The sequence below is a fragment of the Podarcis pityusensis genome (genome assembly GCF_964106645.2).
Source record: "Podarcis pityusensis genome assembly, chromosome: 2".
NCBI lineage: Eukaryota > Metazoa > Chordata > Lepidosauria > Squamata > Lacertidae > Podarcis > Podarcis pityusensis.
In genome coordinates, this window is record NC_138029.1 from 31,244,839 (window position 1) to 31,257,237 (window position 12,399).

Below are 12,399 nucleotides of genomic sequence, written 5' to 3' on the forward strand. Positions count from 1 at the left end.
ATGGAGATCTTTGGCATTCTCAAAAGGCACCCCGTGTTTTATGATAGAAGTGCATGTAGATAAGACAGTGTCCCTGTTTCTCTATGCGCTTCTGGTGATAGCACCTTGCTGGCTTCTTCAATGGAGAAATGAGGAAAGGGCAGAGGGCTGGGATAGTGAGGAAGGATTGCCACCAGGGCCAGCCCACCTGTGAGGCAAGCTGAGGCAACTGCCTTGGACGGCAGGACCCACAGAGGCAGCAGATAAATGTGTTTTTGGTATTTGGATTGTTCTTATTATAAAATGAAAACCAAAAACCACAGGGGCAGCAGATCCTGATGTAGATTTTTATTCCCCACCCTGTTCCTGATGTAGATCTTCACTCATCCATTCTTCCCTGATGGGGAGGGTGGCACCATTTTGTGGTTTGCCTCAGGTGCTGAAATGTCTTGGGCCGACCATGTGTGCCACGACCCCCAGCTCTTCTTTGACAATGTGTTTCCTCCACAGTGTTGACATGGGATGGCGAGGTGTCGGCCGTCAGCCAAGCTGCCATGCAGGATGCTGTATGGTCTCAGAGCCAGACAGTCATTGACGATTGGGATGAAGAGTTTGACAGTGGAAAGGTAAGAAGCCTAGCCTGTTGCAAGCCTAGCCTAGTGTGTTCAGTTGCTAGTTTGGATTGCTTTTAAAACAGGCTTCCCATCTTGAAAAGCATATATTTCTTCAGCATGCCTGCCCACTCACTTGTTGCTAGATCAAAATATATCTGCTTGCATTTATAATAGAGCTGTTATATGACCTATGAGCATGAGCCAAATTTTAGGCTGAGTGGGTGATCCTAGTGATAGTCAGGAAGACATATTTTGGATCTCAGTCCCATTGATCACTTTCTGATCGCCTCTGGGTTGTTATTATTTAATTAGCTTTTGTCCATCCCAGCAGCTGCTTTCTGGTGAGTAGAGTAGGGAGGGAATGTCCTTTCTACGCTTCACTTGATGTGGATGGCAGCTTGGATGCTAGAAGCTGGAACAACCACGTGTTCTTTCTTCTTGCCGTAGGTGAAGAAAATCAAGAAACTCAAGCGTGAGCGGAGAAGAAATGGCAACGCGTTCCAGAAACTGCAAAGCCGACGTAATTTCTGGGCCGTGACACATCCCGCTAAAGTTGCTAGCCTGAGCTATTGGCTTTGAGATGGTGAGGAACTTGAGTGCAGCCTACCAGAGGGATTTGGGGAATTGCAGTTTATGGAGTGGGCAAATGGAAAATTATTTGGCGGTGGAAACGGCTCGTAATTAGGACTGTGGTGCCTGTGTGCGAGGGGTGGGAAGGCGTATTTGATTTTGCAAAAGCAACTGTTAAACAATGCACTGATTTTGTTTGTGCCATAAAGGGTCCTTCATCAGCTGCAGACCCCCGGTTTTGTTTGCTTTTAAAATGTGACTGTTTGATTACCTACAGCAAATATTAAGCTCATGTAGTCCTTGTTTAGACTGATTACATTATTCTAAATATGGAAGTTGGATTCTTGTCTTTTACAACTCCCAACTTCTGCCGAGGGATTTAAGCGATGACGAGGGAAGTCTTGTAGGACCTTCTACAATATGCAGGTGTAGGAGTTCTACAAAGCAGTGTTGCCATTCTTTTTCCTTTCCCTCATTTAAACCTGTGGTTGCAGAATCTCTGTTGCCCCCTTATTTTTTTTTTAGCTTGCTTTTTTCAACTTCGTTCTCTTCCTTCTGCTCCTCACACCCCCCAGTGGTCAAGAGGGTGCAATCCCGTAACACTTTTCCTATGGCACTAATTCGTTCTCCATCTCGACCCTGCAGATGAGTTCTTGGCTGCAGCAATGCTATGGCGAACTCCGGTTCTTTGGAGCGCCCGGTGACCAACACAATACTGTCAACAGTCGCAAGTTGCCAACTCAACGGGACTCACGGGGAATGTCCTCCTCTTGCCTTGAAGGCTCTGATGGATCTTCTGTGCAGTGCCTGGGGAAATGCAGGCACCCATCGCCGCTTACTTGCAAGAGTGTCACGAGGAGCCTTTGCCCGGGGAAGGTCCTGTCCCTGGGTACCCGTGGGCATCAGGCATGGCTCAGCAGTGGAGCTAGGAGCAACTAGCCCTTTGGAAATGAAATCCCTGTGTTGCCTCCGCCCGCCACCATGTGTCAGCATGATGAGCTGCGATGCCCTCTGTTCCCTTTCCTGCCAAGAGAAGATTGAGAAAGCCGAGAGCTGTGATGTTGTTGTGGTACATTTGCCCCTTTCCCCACTCCCTGGCTGAGTCATTAGGACAGGATGCAACTGACGTGGCATTTCTCCACCCATCTGCAGCCCCTTCTCTGGTTTATCCCATTTCAGAGAAGTATGAAATGCTCCACTCTGGAAATATTTTTCAAGACCATTTCCCACATGCCGTTCCTGCTGTACAAAACTCTTGGGACTTGAGTTTTGTGCAGCCAGGAAAGCGGGTGGTCAGGTCGTCCTGCCCTGTACAGTTGTGTTCAAATGCATTCACTGCCAGGGCCCTCAAAAGGTGCTGCTTTGCAATGACAACTTCTCGGTAGCTTTCTCCAGCCATAGTTAAGTCACGGTTCATTTGAGATTTGCCTGTTGCTGGAGTGTGTTGCTTCAAGCTGCAGGCAGGGGAAGAAATGTTTGAATGCTCCACACAACAAAAATAATTAAAAAATTCCATGCACACATCAACTAGGAGTTCTTTTCCACAAAGGAGTGTTCAGACATTCACATCCCCACTTGCACTCTTGAAGCTTCCTTGCTTTGGGTCTTTTCTCCATGCCTCCTCTTAAGCGTTGTCCTAATTAACTTCCGGCAGGCATCGTTGCACAGCTTGTGTGGCAGAAGTTAATGGCTCCAAGAGGACCTGATTCTCTCGCAGCATATTTCCAACTTGGGAGTTTATGCTGGAGAGAGGTTGCCCAAAACATCACTTGCTTTGGCACCAAGGCAGAGCGGGCTGCTGCCTGCCAAAATGAGAGAGACCCAAGTGCCCCTGTGCCAAACCTTTTTCAGTGGGTAGTTGTCAAGCCAAGTGGTGCAAGGGCTCCTGTTCCTGCAGGGCTGGCCTAGGGTTTCCTTTATTCCCTTGCATCTGCTGCTGTCTAGCTGTTAACCTTGGTGGCTTACTCCCAGGTAGGCAGCCTTTACCTGTAACTTCCCCACAAATGCATGATTGGTTGGAGGGGCAATCCATGTGCATCCCACCCATTCCTGGCATTCCCAGCATTGCTCATTCAACTTTGGCACCCATTCCCTCTCTTCATAGATTGGGTGCAAAGGTTGAAAACTAGCTTTATTTTCTCCACCGTATCAAAGCAGTTACCAAAACGGTTTTGGCCATTGCATTTAATTTGAGCTGATGATTTATTATGATTATTACGATTCTTTTTTTCTTTATCTTGGGGAGGGGGGGGCACTGACCCTGTTCACTCTCTCAGCGGGGAGCAGTCTCTTCCCCTCTGGCAGTGCCCGTTTAACAATCTCCTGCCAACATGTAGATACCCCAAGCGGGTATTATGCACCTCATGCTGGGGCTTGCTGCAGTAGCCCTAGTTGTAGCAATGGTTCATGGTGCAATAAAGGAATGTTTTGTGTATGTGTGTGTGTGCTCAGTCTTGTCGATCGGTTTCTCTTGTGATTGATTGCAACAGTAATTCTTCCATGACCGCTCACCTCTTAAGCTTACCATTAGTCTGAAGCCCTAGCTGAGAACTCCTTTGTTCCACTTGGTTTATCCCCCTTGTCTCAGGCCTTCCTACTCTCTCACTTTCTGTTGACACTCATCTATCTGTGTAGTTGCAGTACCGGGGTGGTTATGTTGGGTACTTTTCAAGACATCCTAACATCGTAACACCCTTATGTGCATGCCTTTGCTTTGGCCTATTGCAGAACTGAAGGCAAAAGCTAGGGGGAAGACTTGAGCCCAGCCTTTGAAATAAGGGCATTTGACCTAACCAATAGAAACAAGTGGATTTTTTTTGGGGGGGGGGGGGAAATCTCGTGCCCCTTAGAGACTGATCCCCACTACCCACCTGAACAGCCTCCGCATTATAGAATCATAGAATTGTAGAGTCTGAAGATACCCCGAGGGTCAGAAACCTCCAGCAATGCAAGAATCTCAACACGTCCCCCATCCAGTTTGAAGCCATACTGGATCCTGCTTAGCTTTGCAACATGCATGGGGTCAATGCATATTGCAAAGATTCTCAAACCCTTGAGGAGAGGTTTGCTGCAATGGTTGAAAGGCCATGTAACTTCCAGGTTAACCCCAATTCCACCTGAACAGCTTTACAGCTGTAGATTTTATATATGCCACATTCAGTGGAGCGAATATTCTTCCTGTGGTTTGCCATTAAGCACACACATCATGCTGAGAAGTTGTAGCGTTGCCATGATCCCTTATAGGGAGCGAGTGTAGGAAGCTGCTATTCTACTCGTATCAGGCTAATGGTCCATCTTGCCTCGTATTGTTTACACTGACTGGCAGTGACTCTCTGGGGTTTTTGACCCTACCTAGAGATGCTGGGGATTGAACTTGAGTTCTTCTGCATGCAAAGGTAGTGCTCCACCACTCAGCTACAGCCATTCTCCAAAGATGATAGATACTGTGGCTAGTCAATGCTTTTTTCTTTATTTCTAGTTTTATTAAATTATTATTTTTAAGTGAGATTTAGAAGGGTTTGGAGGCAGGCAAAGGGGGCCACTAACTGATAGGGGAAGGGGAAATCACAGGGACCCCTACAGGTTTGTCTGTGGCTATTGATGGTGCAGTAATGATGGCCTTCAGGAGAGCAGAACTATATGCTCTGATGTTCTTGGCCAATGTTGCTGAACCTGCCAAGAGTGCCTAAATGCAATTTATTGTTGAATCACTCTTAAAGAAGGGCCAGTTCCTACTTTGGTAATGGGGGCACTTCTCTTGTAGTTCTAGTAGTAGACCAGTACAGTAGAACCTGTAGTACCACCGCCCCTACTTGCAAACAATTTGATTTGTGACCATGGCAAACTCGGAAGTAAATACCAGGTTTGCCACGATTCGCGCACGCACAGAACTGCTCTTCTACCAGCGACCCGGATCGACTCACAAGCAGACCTCCAGAACGGATTCAGTACGTGAGTAGAGGTTCCACTGTAGTGCAAACTCAAAACATGCCAAATCAATTAAAACGCTGTTCAGAGCAGAGCACCAGAAATGCATTATTGGCTTGAGCAGTAAGCCTAGGCTAGGCATGTCCAAAGTCCGTTTCGGGGGCTTAATCCAGCCCACTGGTTGATTTAATCCAGCCCCTGTGGCAGTATATGTTGTGGAGTAAAATCCTAAAAAAAGAGCTCAACAACTTCAATCCTAAAAGCTCAACAACTTTGGTCTGTCTTTAAAAGCTTGCAATTTACAAGAGGGTTGCATTAATCAATTCTGTCATAAACCCTCAATGTTTCTATGGTGGTGTATCTAGAGGTTTCCGTGCTATACTGATTTAGAATGTTATTTTGCTTGCTGATCTAGGAAAGGGTTAGGAAAGAGCCTGTTTGACTGGTCCTGGCAACAACTTGTACATCGCCTGCAGGAGCTTTCTCACACTTTTGAGAAATCATTGTAAATATTACCCACAAGGAGTCTTCTTGCATTATAAGCACTGAACTATCCAGCCTGTCACACTGATTAAATGGTAGGTGCTAAAGCAGAAGCTGCTGCTCAAGAAACCACTCATATAGTGCTATTCCTGTTTCCAGGCAGACACGCCTAATATGTATGGAAATACATATATGGCTTTTTACCCAGTATCAAAGTTTTTTTGTTTTTGTTTTAATCCAGAATAACTAGCCACAATACTGTACAGTTAAGCAGCTCTGAGAGAGTTCTAAATCTACTACAGGACTCTGTAGGTGGCGCAGTGAAAATAGGAGTATGTTAAAATGATTGCTGCTTCTTGCTTATATAATAATAATTATAGTTAATTGCTGGAGCTAGTTCCTTTTTTAGTTGCTTCCCTAAGGAGACACCTGTTCATACCCCAGGAATTCTCAAACACACCTGAAGAGGGGTTGGGTTGATCACAGTATCTGATGCACATGGAGTCCTGACTTTGACCTCCTTCATTGGTAACAGCCTTTCCCACTTTATTAAACAACAAAAATGCTATTCCTAAGCACCCTTAATCCCCCTCTTTAACCTCTCCTGTGAGTAGCCCTGCAGATTGGGGGCGGATGTGTGTTGGGGGTGCAAAATCAAGTTGCAGTTGGGCCAGTGTGATCCCAACTCCTCTCCCCACCCTGATCTTGTATGGCCTACTAACATCTCTTCCTCTATAAAAAAATGTGCAGTGCTTAAACAGAATCCAAGGTAGGTCAATCCTGCCCAGGGCAGACCCACCCACAGGGCAAGGTGAGGCAACCAGGTGGCAGGATCCGATCTTTATCCTCACTCCTTGTTCCTGATGTAGATCTTCATTCCTTCCCTGGTGGGAAAAGGGGAGCCATGTTGTGGTTCACTTCAGGTGCCAAAATGACCTTGGCTGGCCCTGATCCTGCCTGTTGGGCCGCAGCACCCTAGAGTGGAATCCCACTTCTCACAGACGGGTGGGACGCTTTTATTTTTATAAGAAATATAATACTCTGCTGCTGTTAAATTATATCCCGTCCTCTTGTCAACTGCAAACCCCCTAGTGACACCCGCCTCGTCGACTCTTCCCTCTGGGCAAGACAAGGAACGCAAGGGATCATTTTGCTTCACAGGAGACCCCACGGCGCCCAGGCACATCCCGCTCTCTGACTCCTGAGAAAACCGGCTCTATTTAAATTTAAATTAATTAATAACCCGCCCTTCCTCCCAAAGCAGCCCAGGGAGGCAGCTTGCTATCTCTCCAGCCTTTATCAGCCACGGTGTGTGGGCACCGCGTGGCGCGGGCAGCAAAAGGCGCTCCTCCTCCCCGGTTGCAATTAATGTAGGTGTTCATGAGTAGAACACAGTTTGCTATGCGTGCGTGGGCGCGTGCAGGTGTGCAGTTGCAGCGACAGGTTTGCAAGCCGCAGAAGCAGCGTGCTCCGGATCCGACGGTACAGCACGAGCAGCAAACCCAGGCCCTTGCTTAAGCTCCGGACCGCGTTGCCCGTCACGTGGGACGCGAAGCCTCGCCTCTTTCGCGTCGGGTTTCAGGGGGAGGTGCCGCCGCCGCCCTCCTCCTCTTCGTCGTCCTCCCCCCCTCCGTCCCCTGTTCCCATCACGTGTGCTCGGCGGTGGGAAGGAACTTGCTGAGTAGCGGCGGCAGCAGCAGCGTAGCTTTAGCAGCCGGGCAAAGCAGCCGTGCAAGAGTCTGGCTGGTAACATGGAGGAGGACGAGGAGAGCGGATACGGTGAGCTGGCGAATGAATTAGATGCATCCAAGGAGACGGGAAGGAACATCTTTGGCTGGGCCAAGGTGGGGGGGGCGGGTCTTAATGGGGGGGGCGCTCAGGGAAAGAGCCTTAATCTTGCGACTAGTTAGCAGGGGGGAGTGGCCCTTGCATGTTCAGCGAACTGTCCTTGGCTTAAAGCGGGGAGTGTGCAATTGCTGCCCCCCACCACCATCCCGACACAAACACATTCGGATTTGGGAATGAGTCTCTCTTTGCATCCTTCTTCGTCTTAGCAAGAGAGGATGAACGGGATTTGGGAGCTGTGTGGCCGGTTGTCCTGAGGGGGGTCCTGCCTGAGTGGATTCTGAGGGTCCGCTAGTAAATCCCGAGGAGAGATCGGCTCCTGAGCATAGGAAGTAGAGATTGTGCAATGCCGTGGTGCGGTGCGGGGTGAGGTGCCATTGGTTCAGGGTGGGGTCACACAGGGTGCTCTCTTGGGTATGTCGGTGGGTGGGTAGGGCTACCTTTTTCCTTAATCACCCCCTATGGAGGAGGGCAGCTGCCCTTCCCGTGGGGGAGAAGAAGAGAAGGTTCTGGGCAGCTGTTCCAGCCCGTGGTCGCAGGGCGAGGACAGCTGTTCATTACAATGGGGTGCGCGGAGAAATGAGCTTGGAGTCGGTGGCGGGGGGTTTGGGGGGAACAGGCGTGCGGCCGCCTTTTGGGGGGGAGGGAGGTAAATGTGGCCGGACTCTAAAAAGAAGTATTTACAGGGAAGGGTCAGCGGTGGCTCCCCTTGCGCTGAGCACTGCGGTGAGGGTTAACGAGAGACAGCTGGGCCGTGTGTGTTGGTCGGCTTGCGCGCCTTTGGTGGGGGGAACTTCGTGCCGGCATTTATCCTCTAGGCTGGGCAGGGAAGCGTAAACTGCCTTTCGGAGAAGGGAAGGAGGGTTGTGGGGGTGACTTCAGGGTAGCAACAGCTGCATGAGCAGCAGATGCTTCCCCTTTCTGCCTGGCTCCTTCGCTCTCCTTCTCAGGGAAGGAGAACGTGGCTCTTTCTGAGGCAGAGTTCAGCTGTCACATTTGTGCCTCTTCTCTCAGTTGCACACACACACACACACACACACACACGGGGTGGGGTTGCTTTTTTGGGCCTGGACTGATGTCTCTGATCTGTGTGTCCAACTGTCATTTCCAAGTGTCATTTCCTGCCAGTGCAGATCACCTTCTGAAAAGGTGGCAGGAGCCCTGGAGATGGCCTAGTGGCGAAGGACTGGATGACTGGCCCTGCCAGGCACGTCGCCTCATGTGACTTGTGGGAGGCCCTCGAACAGGCCCTGATCTTACCCAAACCTTAAATTACAGTGCTAGGTATAAGTATTCTGCAGAAGTGGTGGGAGTGAGTGCACTGCTCACAAAATGTCATTGTTCGGGGGGGGGGGTGAGCGATGGTGGTGCCCTTCATAACCCCAGTGGCCACTGACTGGAATTGATATATCCCGAACTGGGGACAGCAGACTTGGGCTTGGAGGATTTGAGGTTCACACACAGGCCTGTCTTGCGTAAGAGGTGGGGCAGGCCGGTTTCCTGAAAGAACCCACATTTAGAAGGAACTGGAACAAATTTAGAAATGTTGCAACAAGCCAGGCAATAACACAGCTAAAACTTCCTAAGCACCTGTCTTCAGAGAAGCTGCCCTCAAAATAAGCAGACAAGATTTGCTGTCATTTGTAGCCCAAATCACTTCGTCTGGTGCGCAGGCTGCCAAGGTGCTAGCCTTTCTTGTTCCAAATTGAGGTGATGTTTCTGCCCTTGGAAAAAGGAAAGAAATGTACATTCAATATACTGATGTAGGATATGTGTTGTCAAAATTGTTTGACTGATTGAGCAGGGCTGTCCCATGTCGTTTTGCTTCATGAGGTAAGAACGACAAAGTGGTGGCCCCCTCATTCCACACAGAAGGGCCAACAGGATCGGAAGCTGAATATTACTTCAACAGTGACAATGGGGCAGTGTCCTCCACCTCACCTGAAGGTGGCAGGGTCACTTAGGCGGCACGATGTCCTTTTTGCTGCTTTCTGCCCCTAGCATTTGCCACTTAAGGCAGCCACCTCACTCCACCTAATGGTAGGGCCGGTCCTGTGTTTACATGTAAAACTGAACTGTGGAGGTGACTCCTTGTGCTGGAAATGCCACTTTGGCTCGCAAGTAAGCTATGAGACACTTCATTTCAAAGAGTCTTTGGTCCTTTGCTTATTCAGCTTTCTGTGTATGACACTGCAATGGAGGGAGTCTCCCAGTGCGATCTCCCCCGAATCCACTCCAATTCCTTTAACACTGGGAACTTCTCTGCAGTGTCGTTGCACCAGGAGAACGAATTAATATGTATGACCCAGTTATGGGTGACTGGCTGACTTAGAGGCTTCCCCAGCAGAGCTGTGAGCTCAAATCTGTGTCTTAGCAGCTGTGGCACGCTGGGGCAGTAGAGGCTTGCTTGATTTATTCCTCCTTTTGCGTGGCATACCCTGTCATGCAAATGGCACCCTGGGCTTCCTTTATCCAGTGTGCTGACGCTGGGACCTCTGGGGCCAGATGCCCTTTGATGTGCCTGTGCTGCTGAGTCCTGTATGTGGATTTGGCAAACAAATTAGCTTTGAACCTCGGGTGGCTTTTGAGCAGGGCGGCGTGGATGCAGCATCTCCATTAATCACAGAGACCCAGGCTGAAGCTGTAGGTGATGCCCGGGAGGCAGGCGGTTCTCTCAAGCAGCAGGCACACATGTCCCTGCCACCAGCGGGCTTGTCCCTGATTTGCCTAGTACATGAATATTCCAGCTGTGTTGCTCACTTCTTGCTATGATCCCAAAGACGGTGTCTGGGGAAAGTGGAGCGGTGCTTAAACGATGTATGCATGCAGCTGCTTTCTCATCTAGCCTGTACTGTGAGCGATGGATTAGATTTACAGGGGTAATCTCCCTTTCAGGCAAGTGGCAGCCTGCCCAGTTCTGCTCACCATGGTTCTCAGCCCTGTGCGTCTCCAACCTGGGTAGCACTGCCCAGTCACATGGAGGGGTCCTGCTGCCTGTTCATCAGCAGAGGTGACTTAGGGACAGCAGCAGTTCCAGGGACTGATGCTTTCTCCTTCCTCCCCTCAACCCCCAGGCTGAGCTGAAGGGTGGAGGCTCTGAGGCTGAGCTCTGCTGTGGTTGCCACTGACAGCTGGGTATATTTGAGCTCCTTGTTTTCACAGGTTATCATGTGTTTGCTGTAAAAATGGGATTATGGCTCAGGTTGTGATTATGGCTTCTCTACAATAATGTTAACAAGGGCTGTTGAATACTTATTGTATGCACGCATCATTTTTTAATTTTTTGCTGCCATGTGCCGGCGAGGGGCTGCTTCTAGCCAGACTGCGATTTGATTCAGTCCTAATGTATTTTCCTTTACAGTGTGGAGGGAAATGTGTTCATGGGCATGGGGGGCTAGTTTGTAACCTGGTGCAGGTCAGAACATTCGTTCTCTGAGACCTGAGTATATTGCATCACTCACACCTAGAGGACAGTTGGTGAGCAGTGGAGAGGAGTTGGTCTTGGTACTCTTTCTAGGTTTGTGGAGGAGAAATGTCTTTCTTCCCTGTTCACTTTGGCGATTGCTTACATCTGAGAAAATGTAGATTTGTGTGTAGCCTGGGTGGAGAGAAGGGGGTTCCGTGCAGAGCATGCTGCTGTTTTGGAAACTCAAAACAAGCCTGCTGTGTCTCATCTTAGTGCACTTGTAGGACAGTCGCTTCTGAAATCAGCAGCTGGCTCTCCTCTGCTGGCCCGCTTGTTTACAGGGCAGCTAAATTTATCCATATTTGCATGGGAGTTGCCAGGTTGCTCCAGCCAAAAAGGAAGCGAGGCTACCCTTGCAAATGTATGCAACTTGCGTAATGACAAGAATTTCCCCCCAGAAAGCTTTCGTGGGACATCTCTGAATCTACAGGGCTCTCACTGAACATTCTCATTGATCCTATCCATGAGCTTTCAGGACACGCTGAATGGAAAATAGCTTGGCTGTGCTGGGAGCTGGGGCACATGAGGCCACTCTGATGGGCCCAATGCAGACAGCAGGCTCTGAAACAGTTAACAAATTCCTCTGCCCTCTCCTAACTTATGTCAACTTGACAACACAGAGAAAGAAAGAGGCAGCTGTGTGTGTACTCATGCAGTGAACACCACATCCTCTGTCGCACATCTTTCCTCCTAGTTGGGTGGTTGCTCCACTTCTTTGTTCCTCTTCTTGGGTGTCACGCAAGCTCAACTCATCCCTCCCTCCCAGTTTGCCCATCCTTCAGTGTGGCTTGCCCATGACTCACCTTATTTTGCCCTTGCTGTCCTTCTCTCCCCTGTCCATGGAGGTTTTTCATAACCCAGGGAAGGGCTAGGCAGCTGCAGGGTTCATCCAGCTGTGCACAGCACGCACGCACGCACGAGCACACACACACACAAAACCTTTAAAGCTCCACCTCATTGTCGTCTTTTATCACCTGGTTTCCTGCGCTTGGCCGTTTTGCTCCATCGGTGCAGACTTTTGCCCTCTAGGCTTTGCCAGAATGTAAGCATGCAAGCCTTTTGCACCCTGCTTTTTGTGGTTTGCATTCAGTGGGCATTTCCTTGCCTGCTGGCTTGGTAATAAAATCTCTAGGCCTTAGACACACAAACAGGGCAGGAGATGGTATCGTGTTTCATCCATTTGCTGCAGGACCCTATATCCTTTTGGGGCAGCTGTCCCCTGACACATAGCAGCTGCCCACCAAAAATGCAGGTTCAGGGATGCAAGTGTCCCATTCAGTGTGTGCTAGTAGTTTAATGTCGAAGTACCTCTGTAGGGCAGTAAGACTGCAATGGGGGGTGGCTGTGCAGCCTTTACAAATGGCTCAGGGCTCCATCAGTAGTTTCTCAAATTCTCAAGACTGTCGCTACGGATTTCCCTTGGAGCTGCGTAGGAAGACAGGCAGCTTGCGGTTGCCCAGTGCTTATAACCTTGTTGCCATAGGTATGTTGCCCTTGCCAACAAGGAAATAACAT

General features: G+C 49.4%; 2 protein-coding genes across 4 annotated transcripts in view; both read left to right on the forward strand.

Annotated features, from left to right (window-relative positions):
• USP36 (ubiquitin specific peptidase 36) overlaps positions 1-3,597 on the forward strand; it is a 28,053-nt gene extending 24,456 nt beyond the window's left edge. For 2 of the 3 annotated variants that reach the window (XM_080993624.1, XM_080993626.1), the window contains exons 17-19: positions 490-605; positions 1,041-1,176; positions 1,809-3,597. In XM_080993624.1, coding sequence (XP_080849750.1) covers positions 490-605; positions 1,041-1,172 — 248 coding nt within the window. In that variant the 3' untranslated portion in view covers positions 1,173-1,176; positions 1,809-3,597. The remainder of the gene's footprint in view (positions 1-489; positions 606-1,040; positions 1,177-1,808) is intronic. The other variant, XM_080993625.1, reaches the window with a different exon arrangement.
• Positions 3,598-7,213: 3,616 nt separating this feature from the next.
• The window catches only part of CYTH1 (cytohesin 1), a 57,248-nt gene continuing 52,062 nt past the window's right edge, over positions 7,214-12,399 (forward strand). Inside the window, exon 1 of the mRNA XM_080996617.1 lies at positions 7,214-7,352. Coding sequence (XP_080852743.1) covers positions 7,325-7,352 — 28 coding nt within the window. The 5' untranslated portion in view covers positions 7,214-7,324. The remainder of the gene's footprint in view (positions 7,353-12,399) is intronic.